The sequence below is a fragment of the Thamnophis elegans genome, chromosome 12 (genome assembly GCF_009769535.1).
Source record: "Thamnophis elegans isolate rThaEle1 chromosome 12, rThaEle1.pri, whole genome shotgun sequence".
In the NCBI taxonomy this organism is placed as follows: domain Eukaryota; kingdom Metazoa; phylum Chordata; class Lepidosauria; order Squamata; family Colubridae; genus Thamnophis; species Thamnophis elegans.
The window spans coordinates 15,356,316-15,374,441 of NC_045552.1; the positions used below are offsets into that span (position 1 = coordinate 15,356,316).

Genomic DNA, 18,126 nt, shown 5'->3' on the forward strand with positions numbered 1-18,126 from the left:
TGCCTGCTTCCTGTGGATGGTGCTTCACTTGTTTGCATGGCCAAGGTTTCTGGCACACCACGCCCCGGTGCCAGTCCATGGACCAGGGATTTGGGGACCTCTGGTATAAGACAATATATCCAGTCTTCTTGTAGTTGAGTTCGACCTTGTAGGACTTCGTGTGGTTTTCCTGGGCATTGTTCAAAAGCAATTCAATATTGCTTTCTTCCAAAATGTTATTTTTATCCCCCAATTTAGCCTTCAGCCCCAAAATGTCCTGATTGTTTTCCATCCACATGATAAGCAAATGCAACTGCGCTTAGCTTTTTGACAACAGCCAAGGTCAACTAGCTTCTGTCACTTAGTAAGTTTTATAGCACTAGACTCGGGATCGGCAACCCGTGGCTCTGGAGCCACGTGTGGCTCTTTCATCCCTCTGCTGTGGCTCCCTGTCGCCAGTTGGTTCCACAATTGATAGCGGCTTCAGTTAGGACAGATAGAGGAAAAAGGACATCGCACTATGAGGAGACTCTATGGTGGGGGAACCAGACTTCCAGTCAGCAGAGGAAAATGGGCGCCGTGCTAAGAGACTCTATGGTGGGGAAGGTGGACTTCCGGTCAGCAGTGGAAAAAGGAATGCCGCTCTAGGTGGGGACTCTATGGTGGAGGAACCAAACTTCCGGTCGGCTCCAGAATTGAATAGGGGGCCTGTGGTTAGAACTTTTGTGGCTCTTTCAGTGTTTAAGGTTGCCAAGCCCTGCACTAGACTACTAGACATCTATGGGGATTCTCAGTCATCCAAGTCATCTCAGTCTTTCAATCAGAACTGAAGAAGCTTCTTGGATGAGAAGTGAAACATCTTCAAGGGGGAAAAACAATCCAGAAAGTCCAGTTGCCTTTTGAAAAACACCTTTGGGGTAAGAAAAAAATAATTTCCAGTGAATTCATTGGAACTTTTCTATATATGGTCAAACCTAGATCCAACCAGTTCAGAATATATTTAAATGGACAAATGTGTAATATATTTATTTATTTAAATGTGTGTACATGGGGGAAAACTTACCTGTATAAATATGTGTCTAACAATTTGCAGAATCAGGATCTTATGTTCAAATCAGACTTGCAAATTAGGCAAAAGATGTTTTCTGTGAATGTTAATAGCGTTTTCAAAACTATCAATCAACTTGGCAATCAAGAATATTCTTTATTTATACCAGTTGAACCTTTAACTTCTCACAAACTCCTCTGTAAATTCCATTTCCTTGAAATTGCCCCAGCTTCATATCTTCCCAGCGTTTTATTTTTCTCTGTTAAAACTCAAAGGTTTAGAGATGGAGTAGGACAGCATTCAAGCGAGGGAGGGGAATGTTGTTTTAACTGGGGAGTAGAACATTTCCAATTTTGAAGGTAAACATTTTGAACTAGTAGAAAAAGAGCAAAAATATGATCCTTCAAAAGTACACATAGTCCTCAACTTACGAGCACAAACTGAGCCCAAAACCAACACTGTTAAATGAAAAATTGGTTGATTTTGCTCCATTTTACAATTTTTCTCACCACATTTGTTAAATGAATCACTGCAGTTCTTAATAACACGGTTGTTAAGTGAATCTGGTTTTCCACATTGATTTTGCTTGTCAGAAGTTCGCAAAAGAGGATCCCATAACTCAGAGACACTGTAACTGTCCTAAATGTGAGTCAGTTGACAAGCATCCGAATATAAAACACTTGACCATAGGGATCCTTGTCAACTGACTCACATTTAAGACCGAAGTGGAGCCTGGGCTGTCCGTCAGCCCTCAGATGGAGAGTCAACAGCCCTCAGGTCTGGAGGTGGCTAATAAGGAAGAGGAGGAACATCTGGGTCCGGTGCCTGACACGTGGATGTGCAGAAGGCAGAGGAGAGGAGAGCAGTGGAAATATGTGGGCCGATCCTTGGGAAAGAAGAGCCACCACTGCTAGTGAAGCCTCACCCTAGCTCTGGATCTAAAAGGCAAGAGGTGGAGATGAATAGATGTGGCAGACAACTATTCATCTTCCGTCTGGGCCCACTTGTTAGCCTGCGGTGAGAAAAAAAACTTTTTGCTGGGGCTCCTAATAAAGGAATCTTTGAGTTCATTTCAGAGGGTTTGTTGTGTTTGGGGAGCTGGGTCAGAACGCCCACCTTAGCTATGAAAGCCAGCTGAGTGATTGACCTTGGGCCAGTGATTCTCACTCTCTAAGCCTAGTTCAGCTCCCAGAATTATTGTTGTGGGGAAGATAGGAGGAGGAAAGTGTGTTGGATACAGTATATGTTTGTTGCCTTGAGTTATTTGCAAAACTAGTAGAGGTGGGATATAATTAAATAAATAAAGCATTTTTGTATAACTATAACTACTCAAAACATGTCACAGAACATTTTGACTTGTAATGAAAATGATTTAAATGAGATTAGGGCTATGAAACCATCAGCCATGCACTCTAAATAGTCCCTTAGACTAGGGGTTCGCAACCCCCAGGCCGCAGCCCACTACCGGCCTGTGGCCTATTCAGAACAAGGTTGTGTGAGAGGAGGGCTGGTGCGCACACTCATATGCAGCTCCACTCAACTCAAACGGCAGGCCAGCGCATGTGCAGCTCCATTAGCACAAGAGATGGATAGGTATGCATGCGTGCTGACCAGTGGTGGGTTTCAAAATTTTTTAGAACCTCTTCTGTAGGTGTGGCCTGCTTTGTGGGAGTGGCTTGCCATCCATATGACCGGGGTGGGAGTGGCTTGCCTGCTATGTGACTGAGTGGGAGTGGCTTGGTAGCCATGTGAATGGTGGGTGTGGCCAACTTGTAAAATGTGATGAAACTCACTTAACAACGCTCTTGCTTAGCAACCAAAATGTTGGCTCAAAAACTCTGGCATTTGAAGCACGCAAGTCTTAAAGCTGTCAAGTTGCAAGGCCCTTGAACCCCTAACCCTTTAGAAAAAAAAAATCCAGGGATGTTCAAACTTGACAGCTTTAAGGCATGTGGACTTCAACTCCCAGAATTCCTCCTCTCGCTCTTCATCTTGATGATGTGCAGACGGGCAGGGGGAGGGAGCTGGAACTGGTTCTAAATGGCACTGTAGATTTGTGGAACCTCTTCTATAGAAGAGGTTAGAACTGGCAGGAACCCACCACTGGTGCTGACCCACCATATGAGTGGCCCAGTTCCCCTCTCCCCTGCCGCCAGCCGGGCAGCCAAGCCACAAAGATTGGGGACTGCTGCTTTAGACAGGAAGATCTTTCTAGAATGTGTAAATGCAGAGGTGAAGATTTAGCTTCATACAATATGCTAAGTAGGGCTACCAACTCCGGATTTAGGAATCCAAACACCACTGAGATGGCAGCAAAATTGTGTGGGAAATGTTGCTTTTCTTATGGTCACCCAAAGTTTTACAAGCCAGTTCTAGTATGCCTAGCTAAGGCATACATCATGTCAACTACTGCCAAGTGTGATTTTTTCAATACTAAATTAAGATTAACTATGTTAAACCCACTCAAAAACTAATTTAGCCTAATAAATGTATCGAATCCCCACTATGGTTCTTGACTTTTTATTTTCGAGAGGGAGAGCAGAAACAAAACAAAATGAAGAGGAGACATCTGTGCCATTATAAAAGCTAGCAAAATTATGACATAATTTTTAAAAAGTTCACTTGCATCCCAGGTTATTTAATATCTACATTAAACTGTTGAAATATATCATCAGGGGAATTGGGGGTGGGGGAGGTCTTATCACAGTATGAAATGCAGCAACATTTCTTGTCCATCTGTTTCCAAAGCAATAATAATGATCCGAAACAGTAATAAGCGGATAAGAAATATAGCTTTAGTGATTCTATCAAGGGAAGATGGTTTGGCAAGGTGATAGACTCGGGTGATTTTTATCAGTTCTGGATTTAGTTCTTAAACTGGACGTGTTTTATATTAAATTTTATACAAAGTTTAATATCAGCGCAGGTGCTTGCAACTTGTTTGTTCATATTGATGCACTGTTGGAATAAATTTCCCATTTGTCCCAGCTGGGACACACCACAGACGCTGAGAAGAAATGGATGCAAAAGCCAGCTGCCAGAAAGTGGAATTCTTTTAATGTAGAAGGAAAGAAGCAAAAAGTGACACAGCTAGAGCATTTCTGATTTGCAAGCAGCTTGGGAGAGTGAATATGAGCCTTTTATGCTTAATTCCCCTTTGAAGCTCTTGAAGCTTAATGGGTTTTGATGTATTTTTTATTGCCCTGGGTTTTGTTTTCCTGAGTTAATCTTGGTTCTAGGTCTTTTGTTTTTTCTGTCCTTGGGCTTTAATCCTGTCAGGGGCAGGAAAAAGGGAGTTTCGGTTTGCCTTGGAGAATTTATTTTTAGCCCAATTCCCTTTATCTTAATGGCTCTACTTAAGTGTTTCTGTTACTTGTGTAACAGCCATTAACAGGCTGCTCTGAGTTTTCCTTTCAGCTGGTGCTTCTTGGCTTTCTTAAAGGGGGAAGGCTGACTTGAGTCTCTTGGCACTGTTTTCTGGGGTTTCTGATGCTGTGAGGTTTCTGGCACTGTTCTTTTGGGGTATGCTTCTCACAGCACCAATCACCTTTTATAATGATGCACTGTTTAAGTCATTTTTGGCTATAGTGGCAAGTGCTTTTATCATACATAGATTGAGAGACAAGAGACTACTTTTGAAGAGTCTTCAAAAACTATGTCCAATATATACACACTACATTTTATATAAAATCTGAATTCTGAAAAGACTGCCGGTAACAAGAATTCCAGGCACAATTAAGTATTTTCAGGATGGCTTTTAAAGATCTCAAAGGCTTTGATCAAATGTACCTTCAGACAATTTCCATCTCTATGAATATTTTTTTGTAACTGTCTTTTAGACTTTTTTCTGTTCTTCATTGTCTTGACTTCAGATGTTATAGTGGTGGTGTTTGTTCCTAGCCATCTGTGGTATAAAGCATAACAACAGAGTCAAGAGTAAGATGTGCTTTCTTATTTTTAAGGGTACCTAAGGTAAAGGTAAAGGTTCCCCTCGCACGTTTGTGCTCTAGGGAGTGGTGCTCATCTCCGTTTCAAAGCCGAAGAACCAGTGCTGTCCAAAGACATCTCCATGGTCACGTGGCCACCATGACTAAACGCCAAAGGCACATGGAAGACTGTTACCTTCCCACGGAAGGTGGTTCCTATTTTTCTACTTGCATTTTTACATGCTTTCAAACTGCCAAGTTGGCAGAAGCTGGGACAAGTAACGGGAGCTCACTCCGTTATGGGGCGCCAAACTTTCTGACAAGCTCAACATCTTAGCCACTGAGACACCACGTCCCTTTAAGGATACATAAAATAGTATAAATAGGGCAGTGGTGGGTTCCGAATCCCGTTGCAACCGGTACGGCGTCCTCCACATGTGTGCAGCATGCGTGCACATCATGCATCTTACTGTCCAGCGACGCCTCTGCAAGCCTTCATGACGCTCCAGCAGCTTGGCCGTGCATGGAAGTGCTGGAGTTTAAAGACAGGTAAGGACTGCGTGCAGGCAGGTGGGCCCTCCCGGAGCACCGTACCAGAACAGTACCCGGTTCTTCGGGCAGTCTCTGGTACGCTTGTACCGGGGTGTACCACCTGCAACCCACCACTGGAATAGGGGCATTTTTAGCCGTCACATGACGTTTCTGAACAGCAAAGCAAAATCTACCAGTGGAAGTTGGAGAGCTATCTTTTGTACGTCCAACTGTAGAAGACATACACATTTTGCTTCCTTTGAAGGGTAACTAGTTGACTTAAGTAAGAATTAAGAATATTGAAATCAACCAGTTTCTAGCACTTAGAACTATTTTCACAGATGTTTTTATTCAGTATTTTATACCAACTCCATAGTCTCACGACAGTTGTCTATTATGGTGACTTTTTTTTTTTTAAAGCACTTTAAAAATTTTCTGTTTTATTGCAAGAGTGGTTGATTTGTCCATTTTATAGTTAAGACTTTTTCCCCACAGACTGCTGTGGGGTCCTTTGAGAAAGGGAGGGCAGGAGATGCAGGCCTAGAAGGATGATGTTAATGATGAGGGGGAGGAATAATTTGTGTAAACAGCCCTGGTGATAAGGACTTTTGCCGCAAGCAACAGAGGAGCACAGTTCCTTTCCCTGCAAGCCCCGAATCGATCAGCCTTTTATGTAATCTATTTTTAGTCCGCTGGCAAGGCTTCTCTGGATGGATTACGTCGAAGCCCAACGGCCCGCTCTGCGCTTAACTCCCGCGTCGAAGCGCCTTTCCCCATGACCAGGTGAGCCTTCGCCATCCCGAGCCGCGCCCGCCAAAATAGAAGGAACGCCAGCCACGACGCGCATGCGCCCAGGGCTCAGCTGGCGCGTGCGCCCCCCTCCCTCCTCCGGCCTCTTCATCCCTTCGGTTCTTCCAACAAGCCGGCCGGAACGGCCCGCGCCCCAGTTATTCCGCGCATGCGTCTTTGGCTTGTTCCGAGCTGCGCTCGTTTAAAAAAAAAATTGTTGTGGGAGTTTAAAGGCGAAGAATCGAGCCGAGGGGAGGCGGTGGAGGTGAGTCAAAAGAAAGTGGGGACTGGCAGGGGAAAGTTAGAGCGTACCAAGTGGGGGGGAAGTAGAGGGGGCCCCCGCTCTTTTCCTTTCCCCTCCTTTAGTCCCAGAACTTTTTGGAGTTTGAACTTCGGTGTGGGATGGAGAGGGACTCCGCGCGAGGCGGGCGCCAAAGGACTCGCTTGGCCTTCTCTCTCCCCTAAAAACCATTTTTACCGTCCTCCACCCCATCCGCCGAGCGCCCCCCCTCTCCTCTCACCGTTAGGCTGCGCTTCCTCCCGCCATTTTGTGCCTGAAGGGGAGAAGCCCGGGGTGTGGGGGGTGACGGTGTCCCCGTCCCCCCGCCTCAGGGCAGAGACAAGCCCGGTGAGGAAAGAGAAGGGGGGGGGAAGTATGGAGGTTTCCCCTCTGGCGGCTCGGCGGGTGCTCTTTGGCCGCCAAAGTTTGGGGGCTAAAACCGGCTGGGGAGTTTAGTTGGAATAGCGTAGCATGTTGTTCTCTCAGAACGACCTGCTTCCCCCCCCCCCCCAGAAATGGCTGTTATGACATAAACCAAACAAACGTCAAGCAGAGGAAGGAGCCTCGCTCAACTGATGCTCTTTTCCTCAACCTGGTTTGTGTGGGTTTGGTTGTGTCTGTGTGTGTGTTAGATGACAGCGCCGTCCCCAGCCTGAGGCCTTCCAGAACTGAATGGGGCCACTCTTGGTCGGACGGGATTGGGCTACCACCTCCATCTTCAGCAAAACGACTTGACTCCAGAAGTTGTGAATGCTCCAACACTAGAAGTGTTTTTAAAAAGAGATTGGATTGCCGGTATAGGGTTTCCTGTTGCAAGGACGTTTCGCTTCTCATCCAAGAAGCTTCTTCAGCTCTGACACTGCACCCCTACACCCCCACCCCCACCCGTCAGAGTTGAAGAAGCTGCTTGTAATGAGAAGCGAAACTTCTTAAAAAAGAAAAGGGGGAAAAATAAGTCCAGTTGCCTCCTAAAAAAGCACCTTTGGGATTCCAACTCGTCTTGTTCTGTTATTTTCCCAACCATCACAGTTATTTGGAAAGGGTGTGCGTGAAAAAGCTGCTGCACTGGCACATGAGGCATGAAAGTTGAGGGGATGGGGACATCATGATGTTTGTGAGGGTGGTTCTTGCTCTCTTTGGTGTTGGCTTTATCCTGTATCTGGTCATTAAGCAAAATTAACTTTTATCTGAGATAAGGCATCCAGAGCGTGGCTATTAAAATGGGTTCAACCACCAGGTGGCAGCAAAGTGGGGAAATGATTACCTCTTGGCTGCCATCCAGTGATTGCTTGGAGTTTTGCAGCCCAGATCCATCCCTGGATTTTAATTCTGAATTACATAACATTTTTCTTCTTCTGTTCGTAGAAAAGATAGCGCTTGCTTCTTCAAGCATTCCACTCACATTTGATCTGTCTCCTTGTTGGCAAACTAAAACATTCACAGAGAGGGACAGATGGGTTATGAAATGTTTTATGGATATCTGTGTCTCTGTAATAAAGAACTCTCATAAACCATATTTAATGGCCTAATGACCTCACTGTTTATAATTTTGTGTCTATTTAATTGTCTTACAATCATCTATTTCGACAGGCATCAGCTATTCCGAATTTCATCAAAATACTTTTTTAAAAACTTTTAGTTGGATGCCAGGAATTAAATTCTTGCATTTTTTTCTACTGTACCCTTCCTTGATAGTCAGAATTCACTGAACTCATTCCCATTTGCTATAGCCAGGATTACTGATATAAAATATACAAACTAATAGTACCTGGAAGGTAGATTGTGTATCCCTGTATCATAAACAAACCACAAAAATAAATAGCAGAACTTTGTGTCCAAAATTAAAATGAGTGTAAATGAAGTTTCTGCATCTGCAGAATGTTCTTTACGTATGAGTGTGTATTTGAATATCAAAAACATATGCAACTAATTCTGAAAAGTGACACCATTGGGATTTTTTGTGGGGCTCCTCTCCCCCTGTCCTTGAAAGGAAAGGAAATCTAGTAATAATATTCAGTAAATTGTTTTAGGTTTCCTATGTGCTTTTGTACACATAGAGTAATATTTGGTACATTTAATGAAAGGTGTGTAAAAGTTTAAATCTTAATAAACTTTTACCTTTAAAATACGTAAAGGCTCACATTAACATCTGTATATACACATACATGAGCCTATACATGTACATGTGTGCATTAATCTTATATAAATGAGATATTTGAGATGTATATAGTCATTGAATTGCTTAGCAGAACTATTAGTATAATTGAAATTGCTCCTTTGATGAAACTGCTAGCCTGGTATTAACTAACATATTCAGATGAAAAACATCTTTAAATGTAATTTTAGTACTGTGTTCTTTGAGTAATAAATAAGGGGGGCTGTTAATGCTGGCCACAGTAATTGTGCATGTGAACATTTTGAGCAGAAATAATTGTATATTTTAAAGACATTTTTTCTCTGCTGGAATTTCTGTTTTGAAATTACTACCAGCCTTTAGTGTAGAGTAATAGTGATAATGCATAGAAATAAATGGGAGTTAGGGTTTGCATTTCTAACATAAGATTTGTTTAAGCTTGTGTCAGGATCTCTAGGTTGCTAATACTGTAAGTAAAAGTGGTAGGAATATACAGTAAAATGGTAGAAATTGTCATTGAATACAGTACTGGATATCTTTACAGAGGGAAGAGGTAGTTCACTATCCTATTTTCCCCTTTCACAATATTTTTCAGCCTTGTTTATTAAGACTTTAAATACTGGTATTTTTTTTTCTAATTATATGACTAGGTAATTAATTCAACGTAAGGCTTGCAGGTCCGTGATACTTATCAATATGGGGGAGTTAGTTTATTCATGGAGTGCTTATCTCTTGATTGTAAAAGGCCTGTGTAAGGTTTTGACTGAGTAGTCCTTCACTATGCAAATGTTCCACACTAAAATTAGTTGCTTGGGAAATGTATTTAATGGTGCCAAAACAGATACCTGGATTTGAAGCTATATGGAATTTCAGTGCAAAATACGTGATGAAGATTACTTCTCATTTGCCCTGATTAGCATAAACCTCTATCGCTTTATGAATGTTCATCACAACAACGATCAACAGTGTTAATTTTAATGAAATGAATAGCAGAGCATTATAGTCTGTGAATATCTTTCTCTCTTAAATGTGTTGCTTTTAGCATATTACATTACATTACCACTACTCTAAATTTTGGATATCTTACTCATTTCTTGATGTGGAAATAGTTGTTGAAATTAATTTTTTCTGATTAATCTATACTCCATACCCCATAATAACAAAAGTGAAAGCAGAATTTTAGAAATATCTGTAAATTTATTAAAAATAAAAAATGGAATATGTGGTATCATATTAGTATTACCCAGTCACAGTAATTACTTAAAGGTAGACTTTTCAGAAGTAAACCTATTTTTATTTACTACTGTCACTTAAGTCCTATGCCATACTTAAGCCATACGAGGAAATTATTTTAAATGCAGTCATTCCCACAATTGATCTAACATTTTACATATTGTAAAATTTTGTAAATTTAAATGTATATAGAAGGAAATAATGTATGGTATCTTAATGATGAGTATGTCTGTTAGCAATTCTTTGTAGCTGCTTCCTAACTGCACATAGTTTGTTTCTTACTCTGCTGAGTCTCACATTTTGGGGGGTCCTTGGTGATCTCTTAGTTGTTTTCTTGCAGGCGTTTAGAAATGTCTGCAAGAAAACAACCAAACTCAGAGAGTGCCAAGGACTCTTCATATCAACCTGAGCTACAAATATCCTTTATTGGTCTCACGTTGGTTTTTGACATAGTGCTACAGGTGGTTGTGTGCACTCTATTGCATATATTAACACTGGTTCTCTGTATTTGTGAGAACTTCAAAAAGTCTTAAATTTCATCTTGAACTAAAGGAGCCATTATTAGATCCTTCAAATTTAAACAGCTGCATCAGTAATCAATATTGTTGAGAGTAGTAGATTCTTAGCTCTCTGACTTTGGAAGAAATTCATGCTTAAATAAGAATGGATCTAATAACCAGTTTGGGTTTGGCATACACTGGTGGGAAAATTGGAGGTTTTACTCCTGGATGACCTCCTGAGGACTATATGGAAAGAATGCTAGTTATTTGATTCTTCTGGACTTTTCAATGCTAATTGAAATTGCAGGACTTGATGTCTATGGAGATTCTCAATCATCCAGATCACCATTGTCCCAATGGTGCTTTTCCAAAAGGGAAGTGGATTTTCTTGAGTTTTTTCCTTGAAAATATTTCACTTCTTATCTTCTTCAGAACTAAAGAAACTTCTTGGATGAAACGCTAAATGTTTTCAAGAAAAAAACCCCAAGAATGTCCAGTTGCCTTTTGGAAAAGCACTTTTGGGACACAGGACTTGATATTGTATCATACCTGTCTGGATTTAAGATATTAAGGTGATGTCAGTCTTTGATAATTGATGCTAAAAAGTCATGCTAAATAATTCACATTAAAAATGTAATGACTGTAACAGCCATTACATAGGACAAACAGGCAGAACACATCCATGAAGACCAACTAGCAGTCAGAAGACATGATGAAAGCTCTTTAATTTCACAACATATAAACAGACTTTGCCATAGCTTCAATTTGGAATCTGACCATCCTAGACCAAGCCAAATTCAAATCCAAAGTGCCAGGCTTCTAGGGAATTTCTAGAAACCTGGCACTCTGACAAATTAGCCATCAGTAGAAACATAGATATAAGCAAGAGATAAAAAGGGTAGAAAAAGCCCCAAATACCTCCCCACCAGCAGTCAGCACTTAGAGGAGCATAGATTAATTCCCACATTAACATCAGACCAATCATCAAGTAAACTATACCCTCATCAAGAACCTGCCAAAGAAGCCAAGATTACAAGCCGCCCAACCAAAGAACATCTACCTTCCCTCACCAACATTGACAGGGCAAATCACTAGAATATAAACGGGAGAGCAAACCCCACTCCTGACTAGCACTTCCCTAGTTTGTGTAGTGAAATTAGAGTTTATGGATCTACTGTTTTAACCTTACATTGTGCTTTGCTGTCATTAAAGACAATAGTTCTTAAGCGTTACCCACAAGATAATTGGAGGAACTGTTTGATGTTAACTGCCCAAAGTTGTTACACAAATTGTGCCTCACTAATCATGTATGGTTCTTCAGACCAGAAGACTTTTCTGTTTCAAAGGATGTCTTTTTAATTAAAGTGAGTGACATGATGTTCTATCTTCAGACAATAACAGACAGGGAGCCCATGCAAATGAAATGATAGTCTCCTTTCCCAAGGTTTTTTTTTCTACCTAGCAAATGAAATGAATTGGCTATCCATACCTCCGCTCTTGATTAAGTGTAATGCAGTTTGCAACCGAAAGATGATTAAGAATTTGTGCAAAGGTAGTCATTTTTCATCAGTGTTATTTAAGATAAGGCATGTTTTCCAATTCAGTTATTTTCTAGAAAATAGTTGTATAATTATTGGCACAGTAATCCAGTAATAGTCCCCATATCATTGTGAGCATAAAACAGCTATTATACCATTAGCAAAGCTGAATAGAGCGAAAACTAGCTCCACACATTTAAGTCCATGAACTCTAAAATGAGTATTTTTGCAAGCTAGCTCAAGTTTTTATATTCATGCAATAATGAAATAAAGGAAGGTGAGTTTAGAATTCTTTAGAACTTAATATTTCTGAACTTAATATTCCAGAGCCAAACTGATAAGAAATTTTATATTTTTCAAGTGGAAGAATTTGAGTGATTAATGTGTTGCCAGGAATGTGAAGTGACATCTCTCAAATAACACTGGGACAGAGATTATTCATGGTAGAGAGTATAGTGTGTGAGTTAGTGTTTTGAGTACAGATGAGCTTTCACAGTGTATCTTTAGAATTTCTGAAATGAATCTAACAACCGTTCTTAAACAACTGTCTGTCTAGCAAGATTTTATTTATCCTGCTTGATAACAGCTCTCCAATAGTGTCAAATCATAGTATAGAAACAAGTTGCCTAATATTCTTTTGTCTAGATAGAGAAAATGTATTGCCCTCCTTCATAATTTGCAGACAAAAGGAAACAGATGCCAAGGCTGAAATTTATGGATGTCTAGTGTTGGCTCACTGTGCAACAAATATGAAGTTTCTGGAGACAAGTTTTAAGAAATGCATTTTTACCCTGAGATAAGTTGTTTCATACATTTACAGTTCTTAAAGAATACTTAACTGAGAAGAAGAAAAAAGTGTCCTAAAAAACAATTTGTCAGACCAAAAACTTCTCTGATCAATTTTCATTGGTCTTTCCTTTGTTCTGTCTATGTAGTAAATGGGTTATAGCGTCCTTCGGACTTGCTGGCATACACAGTCTTCCCCCGCTGTGCTTTCTTCTGCATTGATATGGATCTGTGGAAACTTGAAAACACAGTTTTTGGTTCTATGATATTTGAAAGCATTGTGGAATAGTCTGTAGCTCTGAATAGTCAGAACCTGGTTTGAGAACTTGTTCCATATCTGTTACCTGTTGAAGAACGTACTCTTAGCCCCACCTTTTGGGACTGTCCGAAAGATGCTTTTCAAAAGGCAACTGGGCTATTTTTTTTCCTTGAGGAAGAAGAACAAAATGTTTTGTTTCTCACCCAAGAAACTTCATTAGTTGTGATTTGGGGGTGGGTGAGTGGGGGAATGGAAGGATAGGTTCTGACCAGATGGTAGGGGTGGGGGTAGAGATGGAAGGATTGTGTTTCTTTGCAGTCACTGCAGAGTTGTGCCTTAGTACAGGCAAATTTTATTACACCCAAAATAGTGTTTCATGTACTGCAACTTGCATTATATAATTTATTCAGTTTACTCTGATAAAGGCTTTCTTTATCAGCCTTTCTTAGTATCATTAAGTGCTAAGTAGCATTACAGGATTTTATCTGATGCAGAATTCATTTAGTTATTATGAAATACAATTATCCAATAGAACAGAATACGTGTAGTTCTGAGTTGAACCTTGCAGGGTCCTTGCAAAGTACTCTCTGAGCTTTGCTGTTTGCTTACAGACCTTCCATTAACTCACTGTGTAACATTGTCAGTGAGACTAATTGTGGGATTTGCTCCCCCTTTTTTCAACCCAGTAGTTTGTTCTGCCAGTGTTGGTGGAGATTTGATTTTCTTGATAGTTCCTTGATTAGGTTATTGTTTTCTTAATCCCTGCTTATCTAGGGGTTGTTTGCTGGAGAAGATACATTCTGGTCTTTTTGTTTCCTTCTTAAGTTTTTTATTCTCTTTTTAAAATGGGTTGTCAATGTGGTTTATCTCTGTTATCTATTGATGTCTGATTTCTGCAAGCAAGCAACCAAGCTGAGACAGCATCAAGAATTCAACAATAGAAGTATCTAGAGAGTGTTTTTTTCTGACCTCAGAACTGAGGCTTGTAAAAATCACAGAGAATGATGTTTAAAGTTAGCTTAGGCACATTTTCTTAATCAATAACAGGGATATTTAATCGGTTAATTTAAAGAGTGGTGTCGTGATTAGCATAATTTTAAAATAAACAATAATATAACAATATTCAATAATATGATCATCTCTATGTAATTTTATTTTATATATATATATATATATTGTGCTGAGGTCATGATTTTAACACCCTTTCCCCATGTGCATTCTCTTATTGTTCCATTAATAAAAACCATTGGGTCAGTGTATATCTATTGACCAATAATTTCTCTGAGCTGCATTTTTTTAGTAAGACACTGTTATATTGACCTGGGATAAATCAATTTAATTGTGGAACAAATTATATAATAATATTCAGTTGCTATAATCTAGTTAAAACAAAAAAGGTTTTCCCTTATTTTTCAGGGGTTTGCATACTTAATTTTCTATCATTTTTTCTGTATTTTAAAATATGATATTGTCTTTTAAACATGTCTATTGCTAAAGTGGGATAACGTCCAATCAAAACAGATCAACTTGGATTTAATGCACCTTCTTAAATCTCTTATACTGAAATCATTAGAACTTAATGTTTAACATTGATTAAAAATAATGACTTAGTAGACAATAGCAGATACTAATTAAGTATTAAAAGGAGCTTATGTAGAGATATAAATTATGCAATAGAAATGTTATCTACACTCTTTAAGGATAGCTAAATAATTACAACTTGTTATCTGATTAGTAAAAAAAAACATTGCTTTGGATTATTACTTGTATATACTGAAACAGTTTCTCCCAACCTGGAAGATTTCTAAAGGTATGGAATGTTACTTTCAGAATTTCTCAGCCTCTGTGTCTTTTCTTAAAAATTTGAGAGCTAAACCCCACACATTTGGAAAGTCCAAGATGGTATTTTGAACTGTATGACTAAATATCAACATGATCTTCTGAGCCCATTTCAAAGCACCAGATACTGGCAGTCATTTTTCTCTTTGCAGATTCGGATTTCATACACACACACACACACACACACACACACACACACACACACACAGGGGCAAAAAAGTATTTAGTCAACCACCAATTGTGCAAGTTCTCCCACTTAAAAAGATGAGAGAGGCCTGTAATTGACATCATAGGTAGAATGTGATTGTCTGGATTTGTTTTCTCATTTTGTCTCTCATAGTTGAGGTCTACCTATGATGTCAATTACAGGCCTCTCATCTTTTTAAGTGGGAGAACTTGCACATTTGGTGGCTGACTATATACATTTTGCCCCACTCTGTGTGTGTGTGTGTGTGTGTGTGTGTGTGTGTGTGTAGGGCCATGTATATGGAATTCTCTGTCATACCTAGGTTTTTGCCAATAATATTTGCACCATGAACATGGAGGTAAATTAATACATATTCCATATGTGTCTATGACATAGTGGTCATATTTTAGAAATGGTCCCCTACATTTCTTTGATAGAAATGTCTTCTGTACTTCCTTCTATAATTGTTGGGGATGAGCACAGTGGAGGTGGTTGATTGAGTAATAACAGATCCCATCTAACCACCACCACCCGCCTCCACCCTCCTCCATGTGTTTTTGGTTTTAATATTTGTTTTTAACTTTTTATGTTTTCATTTTTATGTAACTGTAAACTGCCCTGGTATGGTATGGTAATATGGGTGCCAATAAAATTTATAAATAATAATGCTAATAGTGGGTCACCTTATCAGTGTCTGCAGCAAACTCTCATGGACTAATTATATTCAACATCATAATTTTTCGGGCACTGGTGCCTGGCAGGGACCCACCCCTGGTAATCTCCCCAGGTGCCATGTGATGAAATGGGTAGAGGGCTAATCCTATCATGTCCTGGGGGCTATGTCTTAATCTCATCACCCTGGAGCTGAAAGCGGGAAGGGGGGGGCAGGGAGCTGCAGGAAGCTACTTTGTCTTTAAAAATTTGTTTATCCTTTTCTCATCCAGGGAAACATTTTTAATATTTCCTAGAATATTTCATTTTTCTAGGAGAGGGGTGGCTGCTGACTTCCTACAATATATTGGAAGCTTTTCAACTTACTGACTATGACTGGGGTTAATGTTCTTTTTGGATACAGAAGATCATTCCTGACTTAATTTTTCTTATGGGATCTACCAGTAATTTTGGCTTCATCTTTGCCTTTGATTAATGAGACATCTTCCAGAGATATTTTTGCTGCTTAGTAATGAAATCTGATCTCAACTCTCATTTTTTCCTGTATCTCCAAGCCTGCGCATCCAATTTATATTGTTTTTCAACCTGGGTCTACACATTTACGTAAATGAATGGTTCATTACACTCAAGTTGGAAACCCCTGCTTAGTTGAATATAATTTACTCTTCAGATATTATTATTATTATACAATTATTATTGCATAAAAGACTAAAACCAACTTCTGTACATGTATTTTATGTAAAAAAATCATATATTCAACTATAATACGTTATTTTCAAGGCTACAATATCTAGTTACAGTATACTGTATCTCTCAGTTTTATTAAACATTACTGGTGTTTAAGGGATTCATCTTGGTTAGAAAGAAGTTCTGAAATTCAATTAAGTCCTCATACTTAGTTCAATTACTCATTTTTTGACTGTGTCCTTAAAGGGCTTTTCTTTTTAATGAAATGTCTATAACAACTGTTAAAGTCATTTATTATTCTTTAAAGTACTACAACATTCTCCTGTTACTGCAAAGAATACAGTTTTGTCCTCTACATTTTTTCAATGTAAATGAGTATCCAGAGGCGCTCAACAAATTTTCAGACTTCTTATCTCAGAGGTTTCTTCCACAATTAAAATATCACCGGATATGTCAGCTGTTTGTGATTTGGGGCTTAGGTATGAGTGGCATAGCATTTTCATTAAAATCCATGGTGATTAATTCAGTTGCAGGAGATTGTGAGATTCAATTAATGAAAGGCTGAAAAAGCAGAGAGAGAGAGAGGGAATTTGTTACGTAATAAATATTTAAAAAAATTTTTTTTTCCGTTCCCGACTCTTGGATTTTGCAGAACCAAGACAGGAATCGTTCTAGACCAGAACTCAAGAATCACCTGTTCTGGACAAATGGAGACTTTTGAGAATTCTCACCAGGAGAGTAAAGACAGGTAATACCTTTTGCTTGCTTTCTTCGTTTCATTAAAATGCATTTTAACATGGATATACTCTTGGGGTACAAGCTATATTTACAGGTACTCCTCAACCTATAACAGTTCATTTGCTGACCATTCAAAGTTACAACAGGAATGAAAAAAAGTGCTCTTATGGCTGTTTTTTTCAAACTTACTACCAAACCTTTTGGGGACCTTCTGACAAGCAAAGTCTATGGAGAAGCCAGATTCACAACAACCTTGTTACTAACTTAGCAACTGCAATGATTCAATTAACAACTGTGGCAAGTGTTGTGGCCTGGCAGCGGCCAGCAGAGCTGGCAGCAGATTCAGACAGTGAGGAGGTTGGGGAGCAACATGGGCCAGTCCTGGAGTTTGTCCTTCGCGGACCCTTGGGCCAGATCTAAGCACCCCTGCTTTAGAAGAAATAAGAGGATACACGGTTCACATCCATAGTTTTTGAACTGTGTAAATCATTTCTAAAAGGCTTCTGGATTCTCATGCCCATGTTTTGGAAAGGATATTGAAAACCAAAAGGAGGGCAAGAAGTGGGACTGTGTAAATGACCCAAATGATATATGTAAATGATGAGGGACGTGGGGGTTAAGTGGGTAAGATCCTGAGTTTGTTGATCAGAAAGGTCAGCAGTTCGGAGGTTTGAATCCCTAGCACCGCGTAATGGAGTGATCTCCCATTATTTGTCCCAGTTTCTGCCAACCTAGAAGTTCAAAAGCACGTAAAAAACGCAAGTAGAAAAATAGGGACTACCTTGGTGGGAAGGTAACAGCGTTCTGTGCACCTTTGGCGTTCAGTTATGCTGGCCACATGACCACAGAGATGTCTTTGTACAGCGCTGGCTCTTCAGCTTTGAAATGGAGATGAGCACCACCCCCTAGAGTCGGGAATGACTAGCATGCATGTGCGGGGGAACCTTTACCTTTACCTTTAAATGACCCAGTCATATCAGAATATCAGTAGCAGAATTTC

The 18,126-nt window shown here is 39.7% G+C and overlaps 1 protein-coding gene across 3 annotated transcripts in view; it reads left to right on the forward strand.

Annotated features, from left to right (window-relative positions):
* Positions 1 to 6,369: 6,369 nt before the first annotated feature.
* LOC116516006 (lethal(3)malignant brain tumor-like protein 3) overlaps positions 6,370 to 18,126 on the forward strand; it is a 50,972-nt gene continuing 39,215 nt past the window's right edge. Inside the window, exons 1-2 of one of the 3 annotated variants that reach the window (XM_032228349.1) lie at positions 6,370 to 6,538; positions 17,041 to 17,136. In XM_032228349.1, the coding sequence (XP_032084240.1) occupies positions 17,096 to 17,136 (41 nt within the window). In that variant the 5' untranslated portion in view covers positions 6,370 to 6,538; positions 17,041 to 17,095. Of the gene's footprint in view, positions 6,539 to 17,040; positions 17,137 to 18,126 lie in introns of those variants that run through there. The other 2 variants (XM_032228348.1, XM_032228350.1) reach the window with 2 other exon arrangements.